Source organism: Melozone crissalis, unplaced genomic scaffold (genome assembly GCF_028551555.1).
Source record: "Melozone crissalis strain CALT ecotype California unplaced genomic scaffold, PUWL_Pcris_2 ptg000013l_1, whole genome shotgun sequence".
NCBI lineage: Eukaryota > Metazoa > Chordata > Aves > Passeriformes > Passerellidae > Melozone > Melozone crissalis.
Genome location: NW_026535791.1, coordinates 8,881,210 through 8,900,844, shown reverse-complemented (window position 1 = coordinate 8,900,844; position 19,635 = coordinate 8,881,210). Strand labels below are relative to the sequence as shown.

Here is a 19,635-nt window from a genome sequence, read left to right as displayed (position 1 = left end):
AAGCAAGTACAGAGAATATCTGAAATATGCCAATATATTTTAAAAGCCCAAATTTTTTATACTGAAAGAAATTAGTACGTAATTTGCTATTAGTATCTTAGGCTGCTCACTAAAAATACTTTGTAGTAAAATAATTACAGTTCTACAAAAAAAAAAAAAAACAACAAAAAAAAAATCACATAACATTTGAAGAAAACAAATTTACCTGTACTGGTTGGTGAATTTATTTCTTGTCTGATATTTCTACCTGCCTGGCTCCCAGACCTCGCAGTTTCTCGCTGTGGCTCCAGGATGTCGCGGTACTTGGAGACCATCAGGACAGAGATGAAGTAAACCACAGCCAAAGCTAGGAACTGAGCTTGCTTACTGTCATCCTGTGCCAGGGAAAAAGAAACACAGCTAGAATATTGCATGTTTTCATGGATTTTTTTCTACGAAAACATCACAAGTCTTAATATTTAATACCTTTCTGAAAAGCTGCTTCTGCCAGGATAGCAGGAAATTGATAATGGTGAAGGCTGAGTGGGTACACACAGAGCACATAGTAAGTACTGAATTTTGGAGTAATTCGGCAACTACACAAATCTTGGGATCTGTGGAGTCAATGGACTTTTCAAAACAGAGGCCTGACTATACTCTGGAGAGTGCTTTAAAGGATTCCTGGCAGCAAGGGCAACTGTCTACTGCTGCCCCAAGGATGAGATTGTGACAGCCCCAGACAGAAGGAGGTAAGGGGTACAATTGCTGAGAGGGAAATCTAAACTCACTGATGATTCTCCAGCTGATGCTGGATGCATAAGCAGGCATAACAGCTTCTGGTAACACATAAAAGCAGGGAGAATGTACCCCTGTTTTTCTTCCAGAAATAGCTTGTACATTCTGATTTCCCCTTCCACAGGAGATGCCAGCAGGAATCCTAGGTTTCCAGGACTGATTTAAGTGAAAGCCAGGACCACTATAACTTTACTGTCTTCTTTTCTTCTCATCCCACATAATCGGCTGTTCAAGGGAAACTGCCATAACTGGCTTAGATATTTTCCTGATTGAGATTAAATTTCTCGAATTCAACTAAATGTCTTTTATTATTATTATATAAAACTTAACATGATAAAATTAAAACTTCAGTTTCTGTCTACTCCTCTACTGGTTTCATCTTTTCTCAATTTCACAAGCATGTACTTTCTATTACATTTTCAGTGCTTGTTTTCCATGTTTTCTGGGTATTATTTAACTTGGCTGCATGTTTTTGCAAGTCTTAAAAATAATTAGAAATTCTCTTATTAATTTCTTTCATAGAAGTTCCAGAGACATGCTTTCTTGTATTCTTTTCTCTGATAGTTAAGAAAAGAATAGGTGACAGAATATTGCCTCTTCGAACTCACGTTGGAGAATTTAAACATAGCGGTGTACTTGCAGGTATACAGTAATAATTCCTATTGCACTACATTCAAAAACAAGTATATTGTGGTGCAGCTTTGTGCTAAAATCTGCTAAATTGCAGAAAAATCTGAAAAACATTTTTATAGACGTTTACATAGATAAATGTGTTCAGCAGAAGTGAGAATTGTGTTTGCAAACTGATTTGCTGCAGTTCTCCAACATATATACTAAGTCTTCTTTCTACCCTGGTTGGACCAATAGTTGACACCTTTAGTAATACAATTTTAATCGACATATGTGGTAACTGATTTATCTTGGCTGTGTTTATTTGGCTAGCATAAGATCAAGGCTGAGTGTTAAACACAGGTAACTACTAATCTCAAATACCTTAACCAACATAATTTTTAAGTGCAGAAGGTGGCCGGTAGGTACAATGTCACAAGCAGAGTTTGCAGATAATATAGGAAGTGCCACCCATGAAGGATATTTTTAATTCGGGTACAATCAAAATCTCTTTCAAAACACAAGTGATGATTTTGCAGAAGAAAGAATTACAGCACACATTACTCACCACATCACGGAAAACAACTGCTCGTAGACGATTAATATCAACATCCTGCAGAAGTCTATCAGGGTCTTTTATGGGAGAAAGATTTCCAGGGACATTTTCAAGGGGAGTCTAAAAATAAAAAGTAGTGAGATTTTTTGGTCCCCTCAAAATATCAAAGCATTTCTGTTAGAACCTTAATTTGACATAATTTTTTAGCTATTACATCAATCTTAGATGATATTCTACATAATACTCAGATAAGGGCTCTGGAAATAATGTGACGCTTTGAATTATTGCCTTAATGCTATTTAAATTGTTACATCTTTCCAGTAGCTTGGAACAACTGTATCTCTAGACAGAGTTAAGATAATAATTTTCACACAGAAGTTTGCTTCAGATTACAGTTGCGTCATAACAGAATAAAAAGTTATTTCTAATATGCCTATTATGTTTGAAAATGCTGAACAGAAATACAAAAAATGTTAATTTTACTGAGACTTATTACAGTCTATTGATAATAAAACTGCTAATATTTAAAGAAGATAGAATAGCATGCTTCCTTTAAAAATTAAAACATATTAAATGTGAGGCCTGAATACCTGAAAGTCTCCTTATAGGGATTTTCCTTGAATTGAAGTGACCATATTGAAAAAGGTAATGTCTTTGTGAAATTTTATGAAATGAAATTGTGAAAGGAGCTAACTTTGTAAAGGCTATTTGAAAAAGTTTTAGAGAAGAAAAAAACCCCTGATTTAGTAATGAAAATATAATAGCAAGAAAGAAGGGATCCTTTACATCATGCAGTGTCTTGTATTTTAGTCATGGGCTCTACCAAATTATTTCAGATTTTAATTTCTGTATCCCAAATTCTTAAAGCTATGAACAAGTTTTTAATATATTTTTAACTGTAAAAAGGTAAAAATATATTTTAAAAAAGAATAATGAATTAATGACACTTGAAAAACCAAGTGGTAACTGAATATACAAGAAAATTCATTTCTAAAAGCAGATAGTAAATACTGATGACTAATATGTATTCAAAGGTCCATTGAAGCTATTGGAACTCAGATATTACAGCAACAGAGATGCGATTGCAGGATCTCATCAAAAGTGGAGAGTACCCTGATGGAACAAAAAAAAAATCTATTCAGGTATATAGGACAGAGGTGATTAAGGGAACTTGCTCTATCAAGTAGGCCAAGCAGGAGTGCAAAAGCTGGTTAGAATTGCTACAGTCATACTCCTGCATCAAGGTTTGCATCTTTCAAATAAGCCTCCTCACACACATTTACCATAAACCAGCTAACAGGAGAAATCTAAGCTTTTGCCAAAATTTTGAGAGGGCAGTTACAGTTATATTCTGATCCTAAAAAAAAACAGTGTTTCAGGCTTGTCATCATTGCTGTTGGTTACTCAATGACCAGTTACCTTGGTTGCTGCTGATGCTGTTACACCCTGAAGAGCATCTTGGGTTTTACCGCCAATTAATGATGTCTTGTTTACTCTCTCTCTTTGCCTTTGCCGGCATTCTAAGCAGTTCCTCACAGCCACACAACAAACTAAAAGAAGAAAGGAAAATGCAACAAATTAGAATATTTTTTCTATTTTATATTTAGAACATCAATTAGCACCCATTACTAGCAGGCAGTAATTTAAAATTTGATTAAAAATTGAGAATAACTCACAAATTTGATACCAGTAAAATTATCAGTAAATAAATTTGAACAGTAAAATTATCAGTATCACAATAAGTAGTATGAATAACAGTAAACAATGAAGACAAATGCCATGCTGTTTTAAAATATATTGAGATCTACAGAGTCTGCACAAGTATCCCACTCTTCTTATTTTATATAGCCCATAGAGCCCTACACATCCATGGAGACTTGCAAAAGAAAAGCTGCAATATGGAGGCAGCAAAGCAGCTTTGAGAAAAAAAAAAATCGGTTTACTGACTTAAATTTAATATTTTTATTCTCCCTGAATATATACAATTTGAAACACATCAGGAAGAATATTTTCAGACAAGTCTTTCTTATTACTAAATTGAATTGGCCTTAAAAACATACCAGATCAATAAATAATAAATGGGATTTTTACTTTATCACATCAAGCTCTACCTACAAGGTCCTTTGCTGCACATGTCACCATTTGATCCATCGCAACGCATTGATCTGTACGTGACTATTTAATACATCCTGTCTGTTGACTTACCAAGCCTTAGGCACTGTCGCATCAGACCTCCAGAAGACATGTTTTTTTCAGCTTCAATCTCACTAAAATTTAGAGAGCTGGCAAATACCAGTACATCAACCATTGCCATCAGACGGCTGAGAAACGTTACTGCTGTCTCTGCAGACATTCCTTGTGTCACTTCAATATTTTCCAATTCAGTCTTTAAAAGGAGATAATTGAATTAAACAGTTTGAACACAACTGAAATATAAAGACAGCACATACCCATAGGAATCTAAATTTTTATGTTTAATGGCAGGTAGATTGAAAAGTTATTTTAAAATTTCCTACTGATACTATTAACTATTATTACTATTAACATAAGAGTGAAATTCAAAGTAAGGCAGCAATGAAGAGTGAGAAAATAATTTACATTTACATGCTGTAATAGATGAGAAAAAGTGTAATATAAATGAGAAAGTTATTAGCAATTAGATAAAGACAAAGTAGGGGCAGATAATAAAACAATGCATGGTGTAAAAGGGTGCAACATATTCTTACTTTCTTCCATAGGCTACGCAAACAGGTAACAGATTAAAGGAATTACTCTGTGTATAGCTTTTACTTTTTTATTTTCTTTCATTTAAACATATGTGAGGAGTGGAGTGGGGAAAACCATATAGTTTTGCACTCTATCTCCATGAATGGATTTTCCCTGCAACGTTTACAGCATATAGAATCCTGATTGAGTCCAATTCTTCAATTTAAGTCTGCTACCTCACAACAACAATAGAGGGAAAGTAAAAAGGGACAAGTGACATGGTGTGAGGCTCACATGTCCCAGAGTTGCTGTTTCTTTCTTAATGTTGGACTCTCCTTAGTGGGAATCAGCAGAAAATTTCTGAATGAGTTCAATATTTCTGAAAACCAAATTTTTTTTCTCCAAAAAAGACACTTAGATGTCCAGAGTCATGTTTTCAAATGCCTTCAGGTATTTAACAGTGCATATAAGTGAGGAAACAGTCAGCTTATTAAAAAAAAAAAAGAAAAATCTGTTTCAACACTTTTGCGTCTGGAGCTAGGCAAATTGAAAACAGGAATGTGTGATACTTGTTTGCATCCAGAATTATATGCCTAAAAACTATTTTAAAATTTGTCTAAAGATGGTTGATTCTTACTGATTGTCAACAAGCTTTCCACTTGCAAGACTTGCTGGGAACACAGTTTAGTCCCTTTACAAAGTACTTTTATTGTGCTTCTCTACTTTTATTAATTTGCTTAGAAGCATTGATTTTAAAAAAATTATATATTTGGATCTCTTAAGGTAATTTGCTTCTAAAGGAAATAAAAAATACAAAAAGCCAAAAATTGTTTATTTCCATATTCCTAAAATGTTATTAGCTGTATTCATGCTTTACTTTGAAGAATATTTTTACATCCAAAATTATAAAAGTGAAAAGTGTGCCAAACAGTATTAAGGAAACAATTGTTTTGAAAGATGAAAGATACAAAGTGGCATGTGTCACCATAATGATAGATAGCCCTTAATTTATTTTCTCTTAAGGATGTAGCATGTTGGACACATGAGTGATTTATTTAGGAAGGGCTGTCATCTGTCTGAACTGCCCAAAAATATTAGAAAAATAGTAAAATGACAACTCTCAGAAGAAAGATTTTCACCCTATCTCCTATCCTCTTTGGCCAGGGCTCCCCTGTTTAGTTTGTGCTGTGCACCTCCTACCTTTTGGAAAAATAGGTTGCTGGGGTTTTTATAACAGACTGGAAGATGATTTTTTGAAAGCACTCACCCAAAGTAAATATATTTGCAAAATCTAAAGCCATAACAGTCTGCCAGAAAAACTCATATGTGGTTATGGAAACTTGAACTTTGGTCTGGTCTTAAACCTCTCAGAATATCTATTGCTTTTTTATTTTTGCAAGTTATGTAGTAAATTCACTTAATACAAGACTTTAGTGCATTTTAGCAAGATTATATCAAACTTTGAATTAAAAACAATGTTTTTTGTTGTTGTTTTTTTTTTTTTTTTACAAATCTCCCTAAAATTCTGCTACATGGAAGAAAGAAAAAGACTGACAGTTTTTTTTTTTTTTACATCAAACTTACCATCATTTCTACCTGTGAAATACAGTTCTTTGGTATTGTATAGTGTCTAAAATATATTCCGTTATTGATCAAGCTGCCTTCTAGTATCACCAATATTTTAGATAAAGGTATCTCTAAAACTCATTGAAAAGTGAACAGATCGCTATTCCATAACTACTCAGTGTAATTTAAGAGCAGTACAAAGTCTCCCATACAATGAACACGTTCAGTACACAAAGAGTTTCTCTACTGATAGCTGCATTGATAACTTCAATTAGCTCACAGGCCTAACTACATTCAGCCCAGGAGCAAACAGCAAGCACCAATATTGACAATGTATTAGGTTTTTAAGGGAAATATGGTAGGAAAAGTTAATTAATCCACCTAATATAGTTCTATTCACTTTCCACTGCATGTTATAGGAAAATAATAGTAAGAATAACAATAGTAAAAGAAAGCCATAATATCAAATGATCAAAATAAGATATTTTTGAAAATGCAAAAAACTGAAACTTACAGCAGCAATACTAACCTTAGAACCCTGGACATGCAACAGACAAAACAGACAACAGATCACAACAATAAAAGAAAAAGAAAATTATTTAAGTTAACTAAAAAAATGCAAGGTAAATTGAAACAAATTAGTATCTTGGAATTATACATTTGTTTAATTTATATTCAAAACAGCAAAATATTTAAGCTCAGCATGAACATTTGAAAGTAAAGACCTATCAAAGATAGCTATGCACAAGGAAAACTTTAAATCTTGTATTATTATAGAGTTCATGGAAACACTGATTCTTCCAAAGCAGATTTATGAAGCAAGGCAAAGTAAAGTAATGTTTTAACTAATTATATAGATATGAGCATTTTACAACAAGCCATTCAACTGAAATGTAGTAAAGTAGTTAATCCTTTTATGAGGAGGCAAATATGTTTGAAATGCTTTGAAAAAACAAACATGAATTACAACAAGCAATGCTCTGATTCTTCATGCATAATGCTCTTCCCTTGAATACACCACAAGATAGGTCATTATAATATTACATTTGGGTGTGATTTCTTCAACCTAAACCAGTGTCAAACTAAATATGACAATGTTTTTGAATGACAGGAAAAAATACCAGAACTAAGACACTCAGACTGAGTTGCTCTTCAAATTTCACTATTCACAATTAAATGTGTGTTAAATTTTTATGGTTTAGTTTAAGGTAGAACCACTCTCTCTATTACCATAGTGGTCTAGGAACTGAGTCTTAAGTCTGCACTGGGTCTGTTTTAAAAATAGAAAGAAACTTCAGATTCTGTCAGTTATCTTTGCTATAATTTAGACAGTGGAAAAGCCTAATCTAACAAAAAGCAAAACAAGCTGAACTGAACAGCTTTCTTCCCTCTTGGGGCAGAAAATACAATGCTCAACCAGTTTTTAAATGTGTCTTCCTATTTTTGTTGTTGCATGCAGCTGGAGAATTAACTTGTGGCTATTTTCTCTTAATTACTATCTGACAATTTTCGTAGCAGTTTTACTGCTTTTGATTCTCAGAATTGTTGTAGACCACAAAGCATCCATGGAACCACACGAGCCCTGAATGTGATAACAGTAACACCATACCCAGGTCGTACATCTCAGCTTTTAATCCACAGACCTAATGAGGCCATCATTAAATGCTTAATGGAGTTTTGTGGGCAGTTCATATAACACCACCAGCCCTCAGATCACAATTTGAGAGCTGATATTTTGAATTCTGCAAGTAAGAAGTTGAATATAGACTTCTTAGAATAAGTAGAAAAACAAACTGATTGCAAGGGGTCTGGACATTTGTGCTAAATTGTCCTATAATTGTCTATAATTGCCAAATATTTAAACTCCTCAAATTTCTTTTGCCTTGCTCAATGTCCCCAAGTCCTTGTCACAGCTGCTATCCTTGTAGCGGGCAGTGATTCCTTCCAATTGCTAGCTTGTACACAAAATGTTTTATCTGTAAACCAGCTTCTATTAACAGAAAGCATCTTCTGCAAACCTTTTCCCTTACACATCCTGTTTTTCCCACTTCCACATCATCTTAATAATGTTTTCCTTATGGTTGCAGTTATTTTTAGAAAGCCTCAAAGACATTCCCAACAGAAAAGAGAAAATAAAAGGAAATAGTATGTATTTTATAACCTTCCTATAATTGTACAAGAGTTATCTAATATTCCCAATTTAATATCCAAGAAGTCAGAATTGAGAAGTAGAAGACACTCCAGATTATATTGTAAACAAAAAAAAACTGCTCATATTTCTTGTTAATATTTTCTTAAATTTCAAGTAGTTTCATATATACAACTGGCAACACTTTAAAAACACCAGCATTTAAAGTAAATCCATGTATGGACCCTGGGATAGAGGTACTACAGAACTGAAATTGAGTGAAATATAAAAAATTGTGGGAATAGATTATTGTAAATTACAGTAAAGTTTGCCCCGTATGTCATAAAAATATAAAACCTTCTCTGCATTCCTGAGTTACCCCCCACAGATTTTTGAGTGCTTTGTTTACACCAAAGATGCATTTTTTCTTTTATTCCCTTTTTTTTTTAAATCTATATTTGAAGTTTTCCATTCAGATCGTCCTAGTCTAGATTAAAAAAAATATCAATCAAACAAATCGAAATACAAAACCATAGAAAAAAGAAAACAAAAAGAAACCCCACAAGATAAAAGGAAGATTTCTTTTACAAGCACTCCATATTGAAGAAATTCTATAGCTAAGAGTGAGCAGGCAAAGAATCATGCAATAATCTTCCACCCAGCCCAGAAGAATTGCCATTTCACTCCAAATCTGAACCATGCAAAAGAAAAAAAGTCTTTTTGGAATGGGGAGTTTTTCAAGAATTCATCTTTTTAAGGAAACTGCGACAGCACAGCTTTTTTTAGTAATGGAGGGAACACAACACATAATCTGTTGCACAAAAGAAAAAAACCAAACAAACAAAAACTAAAACTGCAATTGCTTCAGTATTCTGAATGTCATTTTGCTAAATTTATCCTGGGCTCTTTTCTTCAAATACACTTAATTAATTCAAGGATCTAATATTCAGCATCTGTTCTATTAATGAGAAATAGGTAAACTGCTTTATAAATACAGAGGCAATGAGATACATGTAAGAGCAGTTAATTCTATAGCAGATTGTTGAGAAGAGAGTTTTGCAGCAGAATTTAGGACTGCTTAAGGATGAGTGGCCCAGATTTGCCAGAACTCCAACTGATTCACTGAAATAAGGGAACTGTGCACAGGCAGGACTGTGAGACAGTTGAAAAAGGAACTGTGTGCTTCTGTCTTTCTCCATTAGAAAACAAGGTATCTCATAAAAAGAGAATGGGTTGAGCTCCAGGTTAACAATCATTCCAGCCAGACCCTACAGGGATCTGGTAGATGTCTACATCAAAGATATCTGAATAATTTGCTTCTGTTGAGTAGATCTCCGTTGGATAAAAATCTAGGCCACATATAAGTACCTCAAGTGAATACTGAGATCTTACCCTAATCTCTTCATGAATTCCATTCCTGTTTCAATCATCCCAAAGTTAAAGGGTGGAATGACCTTTACTGTCTGTTCTATAGTCTTTTTGCTTTCATGTTTCATTATTCCAAAACAAAAAGTAAATTACTTTTTTGTAAGTGGATGTAAACACATGATCTATGCCACAAATAAAATATACTAAGAGGAAATAAATAAGAACTACTACTTTAAAATTTCAATATGGGCCCCCAAAGACCATAATGGGAATGCCAGAGTCTCACCATTCGCGAAAGTGAAGAAGGAAGAAATTAAGTAAAAATGAGCTCACACTTGTTGACAAATTGAATGTATATATTCTACAGGATTTACAAAATGTGATCCAGAAAAGCTCTGCAGAACAGAGATATGGAGGATCAGAGACCAAACAAGAAGATGATGGTGTGGATTCAAGCAAGCACACCAGGAGATGTGACTCAATCCTACTAAGTCATGCAGGATATGGAGCTGAATAAAGACATGATTAACCACTCTTTTCATAGTATAAACAGTAAAGCATATAGTGACTTCATGCATTTAAGCAGGCTTAAGAAAAACAAAGACAAGAAGTGCTTCAAAGGTTATATAATTGCTTTGTCAGGCTCAATGCCGTAGGATATTATGGAAGCTAAAAGCGTAAGTAGCTTCAAAAAAGATTAGATAAAGTCTAGAAGGATGAATTCCTCAGTGGTTATTAAATATGACAGCTCAAACACCCTCTCTAGTTGTTAAAATCCTAAATGCTGAACAGAGTGTTATTAGAGCAATCAATATGCTTGCTTGTACTTCTGCATTTTGATGTAAACTGCAAACAGCCACTGTTGGTGGCAGAATGCTAAAGGTCCTTGGGCTGACCCAGTGAGGCAGCTTATGGAGCCTGTGAACAGCCTTATGTAGCCTCTTCCTTTTGGAAGAGAAGTGCAACACAGCTTGAGTGGACTTCTATCACCATGACCAGTTTCAATTACAGACCTACAGACTGAAAGAATAGCTGGGTTTGGGAGGGATTCAGGAGGTACTACACAAAATTTGAACTGTGTACCTTGTGGATAGAAAGTTATTCATTAATGTAATTAATTACAACACAGTAGATTCCGCATGGAAATCAAGAAACGCTCTTCTGTGGTGAGGCTGACTGAGCACTGACACAAATTGCTCAGGGAGGTGATGAAGTCTCAGAGATGGTGAAAAGCTGTCCCAACAGAGTCCTGGACAACTGGCTGTAGATGGCCCTGCTTAAGCACAGGTGCTGGATCAGGTGGCCTCCTGCATCCCCTTTCCAGCCTCAGCCATTCTAGGATTCTGTGGGTCTTTGAGTCAGTGAAGGAGAAAGCTTACAGGTCCTTTCCCCCTTTAAGAGTTACTCTGGCAGAGAGTGGCCAGTAGCAGGCCTGCTGTAAGGGTTTTTATGCAGTGGAGATGTCATATCAATCTTCCAGTTTCAAACCTCTTTTCTCTTCCCATTAGCAGCTTCTGGGAGGAGGAGGGTGAGACAGCCTTTTGTAACTGATTGCTTTCAGTGGCCTACTTTGCCCTTTCAAGGCTGAGAAGAAATATATTCTGAACCAGCAATCCATACTGGTTCTCCACAGCAGTTCAAGGATGCACAAGCATTAGAAGTCTGAGAATCAGTATGAAACTTCTTTTCATTCATCAGATTATGGATACTCACAAGTGGCCTGATGCCCAGCAGGGCATCTGCTCCCTTCGAAACTGTGATTCACAGCAAGACTGAGGGAGAGCACCTGCTCTAAGGAGGGAGGATGGGCTGCACTGTTCATATCTGTCACAGTGATGAATAGATCCACCTTCCTTTTAATCTTTATGGACAGGCAATGATGAACAGGAATGGAGTTTAACAGGCAGGAAGAAGCCTTTCTTTTTTTTTTTTAATTCCACACAGTAGGATTCATTCAATTTGAAGCAGAAACCAAACTAAGTGAATGACTTTCACAATTTATTTTTATTTTATTGTCCTAGACAGATGGTAAAATTAAGTATTTAAGTAATAAACACAGTCTCCATATAGTGGAGAAATGTGCATAATGACCAAATTTGAAAATGTAGTCTTTTGTATCAATGCATGAAAATCACTGCTACTGAGCAAGGCAGTATTGACACACAACATTTTAAGAAATGGATGTGTAATGATTAAAGCTGTGTCAGGTAACCATCTATAGAAACACACACACATATATATATTATCCAAAATAAATAGATGGAAACAGGAAACTTCAAAATTATAATTCCATAGAATGGTTCTGCAGTATCATACACCAGGACAAGAAATAAAACCCACAAAGGGCATTCAATGGAACTGCAGCCTAATTAACATTGTTCCTTTTTCATATTTTTATATAAAAGACATTAAAATACCATCATTTAAAATGATGCCTAAAATGTTTGCTTTAAAAATATATCCCCCAATACATTTTAAGAATACTAAAGAATATTCCTAAAGAATGATAACGTAGTCTGATTTCAAGTTGGCCTAGGTGTGTACTCACTCATATTTGTCAATATTTACAATGAAGCACTTCCAAAATCAAGACCTTAATGCTATTTTTTTGACTACAAAAAATAATTGTGTCCTTTCACTTTTGCTTATAGCACTATTTTTCCAGTTAACGTAGCAAAAATAGTAAAGAGATATCATAAAAAAATTTATTAATTGCATGTCTGATAATTACATTAATGTATAGCAAATTGCCAGCCCATGCATTCACACCATCCAAACAAAATCCACCAAAAAAAAAGGTTTTTAAATTGAATTAAAAGTAAAAAGTAATCTCAATTGCTGAAAGGCTAGGAAAAAAATATTTGATCTTTTACTGTAAACCATATTTGCAGTCTCCTATGTCTATTATCTACATTACTTCAGAGGAGTCTCTTTGTCCTTTCTAGGCCTCATTGTCTCCCCTTTCAAAGATGTATATTAACTACAACTAATTTTTACAGGATGCTCTAGATGACATTTAGTATGGAAGAAATAGTCACAGATATTAAAGGCACAGACAAGGCATCCCATTCAAATAACAAAATTACTCTTGTCAATAATGCAATATTTATAAAATATTTCTCCCTTTTTAGTGATGACACTCTGCCTGAGCTTTCATCTGCTAAGAACTTACAACTTTGGGCAGATAAAAATGTCAGTTATTTTTAATACAAGATTAAAAAAAAAACATGGGCGGGAAGGATGTAATGAAGGAAGAAGTAAACAGAGTAGACAGGGGATGACTTCTGGTCTCATTTGGCATGCAAACTAATAGTGGCCATGCAAAAAAGGTTTATGAATGCCAATGAGTAGATATCATAAAGCATGCTGTTTTGTTACAGGAATCATTATCTTAATGGTCATCCCTTTAAATGAAATATTAAATAACTATGAAATATTTTTCTTACTAAGTACTACTTATCTGATAAAATAAGCATTTCAAATGCAAAATGTTATAAACATTCTGTATATCAAAGTCTAACAGTTTGATTATAAATTTAAATTTTTGAAGGAATTAGCAGAAAGGGGACAAGAGCCCCTAAAGAAGAAGAGTCAGCTGAAAATAGTAGTTTGCATTATTAACAGTAATTTCTTATATGACCACTAGGTGGGAATATTGTACTTACAGTTGGGGATGTGGCTGCTGACAGCAATGGTAAAATTCCTCCACAAGCAATAATGATATTGTCTACCATCTGGGAAATGAGGTGTATTGTGTTGTGTACAAAAATAATATTTTCATTGCTATTGACAAAGTCCATCACTGACTTCGTGGAGTGACTGCAAGGACAGAAGAAAAGAAGGATTAAAAACAAACAATTAAAATAAATTTTTGATAAATATATTCTTTGCAACCATACTGTGAATGTTCCTTTGATAAAAAGGAAAAATTTTGTCTACAAAACTTTGCATGTAAATTGTCTAAAAATATCAACAAGGCTAGTCTAATGAACAAAATAATTGCTATCTCTTTCTGCACAGGCTTATATTCAAATACTCAGCTGAGAACAACATCCTCTAACCTTTTATTCCCATCAACCAGTACTTCACTTCACAGGCAGTTCTGCTGAAGGCAGTGGAGTTGTTTCTGCAGCCTGAAAGCAACTATTTAATATTGACTTCACCATGCTGCAGCAGTGCCATTTGAAGCACCCTTGATAACATCTAATGATAACACCTGCTACTGTTTTAAAGGAGAAACTCAATAACATGAACAGAACTTGATTCAATATTAACTTTGCTAACTGATAATAAGTCTAGCATTCATAATAGCTCCACAAGCCACAGATGCTTGTAAGATAAGTTGAAATCCCAGCGACTTCTAATTGGTGAGAAACTGTCCCATGAAACAGTCACTCCCCAAAAATATAAAACCCCTGTGTGAAAATATTGATGAATACTCTAAGTATGGTCTTTCCCCAAAGCAATATCTGCGGTCGGCCAGCAAACAAAAATTAAAGGCGTCAACTGAAAATATACCATGTGAGCTTTAACCTTCAAGCATTATCTGAACACATCCCATATAATTGGCCAAAAGCAAAACATCAAAATTGTCTATTTCCAAGTGAGTAGCACAGAACAGTTCAACAAACTGGAAATGTAATGTAGTATAAATTACTCCTTTGACAAAACTATGCTCAAGTTTTGTGATAATTATCTATTCTCTAGTGGAAATTAGCGTAAATTGTCTCCTTATATTAGAGTTACAAACTACCTCTATTAACTTGTACAAAATATGCAAAAACACTAGGAAACCACATTGCTGTCATAAAACATTAGATGATCACCAAGACTAAACTCTGCCAGTAGCTGGTATGCAAAAGAAAATTGGTCAGTAGAGTGTTTCCTTAGAAAATGTTATAGAAAAGACATTCTATTTATACACCTTGCAGGTAGAGAAGCTCTTTTAATTCATCAATTATGAAGATGGCTATTAGCAGAAGTTATTCTGTCTGGAATAGGGGCAGTAGGTTCTAATGCTAAAGATAAGCTGGAAAAGCAGCTCAGTGTGTTTAGGCATTCAGGATTTATACAACTCCACAAGAAAACAGGAATTACTACCTGTAAAAATTACTACCTGTGAAATTGAGCTGTTCCAGGCTGGGAAGGGGTAAAGAGAGAAGGTAGAAGATAAAGAGAGGCACTGTACCTAACACCAACTCTTTTTCTCCTCACTATCCCTGTTACATCCCCACTCTTACATGCCTAATTTTTCCTTATTGATGGCAGCACTGATCAGGAGTTAAAGAAGAAACAAGGACCCACCTTCTCCAAACATGTACATCTGTTTCTAGTGCAAAAAGCAAGTCTGTCAGGAGCCGCTGGTGCATGGGAGACCATTTGAACTCTGGAATACGAAACATAGTTGTGCGTGGACCTGGACTAAACTGCCGTCGCTGCTCTTCTGTCATTGGCATTCCTCGAAATCCCAAGTCAACACGTAAATCCCGGTCTTGCTGGGTGACAGAGCGACCCTGTATTGCCTACATCAACAAGAGGTTCAAAAGTGATGTTAACTGCACGCAGTGTGTTTTTGAACGCAATACAGAATCTGAGAAAGGACAGGATAAAACAACGTGGCCCCAAACCACAGGAGACATCGGTGTTCCAAGGCAGGCAGTATCCTTCAGAAAAGGAGCTGCTCCAAGCCAAATCAGTCAGTGCTGTTGGGGGATGTGGCTGGCCCCCTTTTCAGATTCTTGACTTGAAGTCTTACAAAAAAGACCAAATGTAGTCCCATGCAAGGCCAGGAACAAGACTTTGTTTATATGCAACAATTATATTTTGAGTTAATAAACATGGACAAACTACATACTGGCGGCTTCAAGGAATGTACATTTTTGGACGGCTCCTCATTTTTGTAAACCAATTTATTTATCTGGTCTTTTTAGCAAGATAATTAGAGAATTACATCTAGTCTCCCAAATCCTATTTTGCCACTTTAAAAACAAAAGAGAACTTTGCAAAACAATTATGTTAGAAATGTAAAAATGGACATAGCACTGGAGTTGAGCTGAAAAGCTTCTTGTTTCTTAGTCGATCTTGATCTCCTATAGGCAGTGTTATGAAAGTAGAAAAGGTTTAATGTATATAATTTGACCGCTTGGGACTAAAATTATTGCAGTTGCTTGCATTTCCTATCTTTTTCTTAGGGTTATCTTTATATGACTTTTTTTCTTAGATTTAGCTAATATTTTAATTTTTCACATGAATTTCTGCATTGTGCTTTTAGATTGTATTTTCCGTATTTTCTAGTTAGAAACATAGGAAAGAGTGAATTTGATATAGTCATGATATATATATGAATTCAATATTTGATCTATTATTAATAAAGCCATTAACTCTCAGGAGTAAGCAGTAGTTCCCATCTCTGTCACACAATTTTATTGCTTTCTTTCAGTCCATTGGAATAAAAGAGAGTTACTTCTTACTGATAAGGCAGGGAGATTATTGTAGACCTGCTTTTAGAGAATTTGAGGTTAGCAACTCCAGTCAAACACATTCTCCTTCAGGTACTACTGAAGGTAACCCTCATGCCAGCAGGAAGTATAATAACTTGGTATAATAACTTCAACATAACAGAGGAGATTTTATTTATGTATCTGCAAGAACAGGCTTTGATGTTCATTGCTACTGCACAAACAAGCATGAAACATGTAAGTATCTCCACTTAGGTGGCTGGTCTTTAAGTAATTTTCAGTGGTCCCAAGGAGATCAAATCTAATGAGGCAGTTACCACACCTACAACAATCAAAACTCCAACCAGCAGCTCCACTGTATAAATGCTAAAATAAAATTTCTCATTATTTAAGAATAGAATTATTTTCCGTTTATTTTTTATTTAATAATTACTTCAATTATTTTTTTACAGTTTACTTCATTTTAAGAAAAAGTATTTAACCACGGACAGCTTAGAGTTCATAGCACACAAAGAAGAGATTTGAAGATTAATTTCTGCTAGTTGCTCAGTTGATAATTCTTCTTAAGAATATTATTTCGAATAGAGATTAATGCCCACATAATTAAACCAATTCATGGTAATTTTCCATTGATTTCAGTAGGAAATAATGTTATTTAACTAGTAATATATGCAATATATATTTTCTATACAGCCATGAAAGATTTCACATTATGGCATTTCCAAAGAAAATGGGCCTGGAAGGTGCATATTTTTCATATAATTAAAGAAATATACTTCAAATATCTCTCAGATCTCATACTATTAATCTCCCCCTCTACAAAGATCAGTGATTACATTAGACACACACAGGTACTTGAAATTTACCTGGGTTGTGGTAGTTGTCTGGATCTTCCGTATCTCCTTCCCTGCCTCCTTACCATCATCAGATCTTTCTGTATCTGATATTATACTTCCTGCATCAACATTAGGTACAGTTTTGCTACCAGAAGACTCTGTCTCAAGAGTTGTGGCAGTCATTTCAGCATATTCTAGTCCTTTAGATGATGAAGACAACTCCCTCTCAGAAATGCTATTCATTCCATCTGAAGTGGTGTGAATCTTGAACTCTTTGTCCTCTATTATACTTGAAGAACAAGTTATATCTACACTACCTGTCATATGTGCAAGCAATCCCAAATCATCATTTACACCAAGATGCATCTGTGTCTCTTGCACATTTGGAATGGCAATGTGATTACTTGAAAGTTCAGGAAGGAGTTTCTCCTCCTGACTAGGTATTTTATCAAAGAGAAATGAGGTATTATTAGTAGAAGGTTCATCTTTCTCATCAGCCAGAGTTATTAATGGACCATTATCTTTTTCCTCATTCTTCTTAATAATACCCACACTTCCATGAACATTGTTTTGGAGCTTCTCAACAGCTGCACTATATACATTATCTAGAAGAGATTCCACTTCTACCAGTGCACCATTTTCTCCAGTTCCCAGTGTCTCTGGTGATAAATCCATATCATCAAGTTTTACTTCGGTAGCTTCTACTTTCTCAGCTTTTATATCAACTAAAAGGTCATGAACTTCTACATGCACTCCTCCTCCTCCAGGTCTCTCAGCAGTTCCAAGCACATCATCTGACACCTTTGAAGCTATGAGCAAGTCCCTCGTATCTGTATTGACAGGGTAATCTGTTTCACTTTCTGGGCTTTGACTTTGTGAAAGATCTTCTATCTCTCGAATTTCCATTCCACCTTTTGCTCCCGTTGTCTGAGAGGAAAGACCTGAGATGGTGCTCACATTCCCCTTCTTCCCCTTTTTTATGTTTTCTTCCTCTTGCCTTTGATACTCTTCATACATTTTTGCTAGATATTCCTTGTGAGCTTCATATGTGACCTTAAAAAGAAAAGAACATTTAGATTATGTGGATAAATACATGTTAATTGGGCAAAATGTAGCAAGATTTTTAGGAACATATTAAGTACTGCTTACTAAGTGTTTGACAAGAAAAAAATTCACCTTGACATGAGTATTGAGAGCCACCAGATGGCACTAAATCACTTTACATCTCATATTGCTGTATTGCTACAGACTTTGAGGGTTATCAGTATTTCAAAAAAACATCTATGAGCTGTTTCTTACCTTGGAATGGGCTATAGAAAGTGTATCCACCCACACTCTCCAGCCTCCCCATTCATATTTTATTGCATGGTACAAGAGAATACGGAAAATGTTGTAAACCATCTCTGTGATCTTCTGCTCTTCAGAGTTCTTAGGATTAATGTATCCCAGAGAAAACATCCAGTCCTGCCACACTGAACACTGAAGTAAACATCTAAAGTGAAATAATTAGTTCAAAATATATCCAAACAAAGCTTCTTTATTTTAACATTACAATGGTTAAGATAGGAGGAACATCATCTCTTAACATCAATCCAATGTCAGGAATAAACTTAAAAATACTTCAGTATCAAAAAATAATTAAAATATTCTACAGAGAAGAATCCAGTATTAGTTACTGAACTAAGAAATATTACCACAAATGTATTAAATTTATTTTAAATATATTTAATTTACTACAGACTCTAAAACTCTACACAGAATATAACAAATAGCTATTACCCAGAAACCAATGAGGAGAAAATACTATTTGCATGGACGTACCTTCTGTTTTCACGGCTATTACTAAAGAGTTTTATCATATCAGATAAGAACAATCGTCGAACTTCCATCAGTTCTGCACTTGGCGTGGAGTTTTTTAACAGTGTTGCCACCACCTTAAGAATCACTTTGAAAGAATAAATTAGTTATGTAAAGCACTTTACCAATGTTTAAAAAAAGAAATAATTGCTAACAGCCATTAATGTAAGGGGTAACTACAACCCATATGTATCTAAGATACATGAATGAATTGTTCTCACTTTCTGAACCATCATTTCAAAAAACCCTCTAGGTGACACATTTATCAAACAAACATAATATATTGTCCTTACTTGGATTCTGAATTTTCACTGTTGAATCTGGCTCTGGATGGGGTTTATGAACAACTTGGGTGCATACTTGTTCTGTCAAAATCTAAAACAGAATATTAACTTCCTTTACCATTTTTAATCAAACACTACAGTATTTCTTTGTTCATTTTAAAATTTGTAAAGAACATTTAACATGGCCACATGCAACATGATATCAAAAAATTAGGTATAATATTTTAAATCTTGAAAACCAAAACAAAGCAATTCCTCTATGCAGGGATAAAGATTTTCATGGTTGCACTGTAGCTGATTAGTTAAACTTTGAGTTTGTTACCTAAATATACAAAAACAGTATTTTAAAGATATTACTTTCATATTTCTCATATTTTTATACATTGACACATCAAATATCTTTCACAAGCTACATACATTAACAATTATTCTCGTATATATCATCAAAACCAAACCATTCTTAAAACTGGGTTTGGTTTCCTCCAGCTAGCAA

General features: G+C 34.6%; 1 protein-coding gene across 4 annotated transcripts in view; it reads right to left on the bottom strand.

Annotated features, from left to right (window-relative positions):
• The window catches only part of NBEA (neurobeachin), a 452,437-nt gene that overhangs the window by 292,610 nt on the left and 140,192 nt on the right, over positions 1–19,635 (bottom strand). For 3 of the 4 annotated variants that reach the window (XM_054272359.1, XM_054272360.1, XM_054272362.1), the window contains exons 19-29: positions 19,152–19,233; positions 18,823–18,946; positions 18,301–18,493; positions 17,032–18,054; positions 15,012–15,229; positions 13,373–13,526; positions 6,726–6,749; positions 4,145–4,325; positions 3,359–3,489; positions 1,952–2,059; positions 206–374 (exon numbers count right to left, since the gene is read on the bottom strand). In XM_054272359.1, coding sequence (XP_054128334.1) covers positions 206–374; positions 1,952–2,059; positions 3,359–3,489; positions 4,145–4,325; positions 6,726–6,749; positions 13,373–13,526; positions 15,012–15,229; positions 17,032–18,054; positions 18,301–18,493; positions 18,823–18,946; positions 19,152–19,233 — 2,407 coding nt within the window. The remainder of the gene's footprint in view (positions 1–205; positions 375–1,951; positions 2,060–3,358; positions 3,490–4,144; positions 4,326–6,725; positions 6,750–13,372; positions 13,527–15,011; positions 15,230–17,031; positions 18,055–18,300; positions 18,494–18,822; positions 18,947–19,151; positions 19,234–19,635) is intronic. The other variant, XM_054272361.1, reaches the window with a different exon arrangement.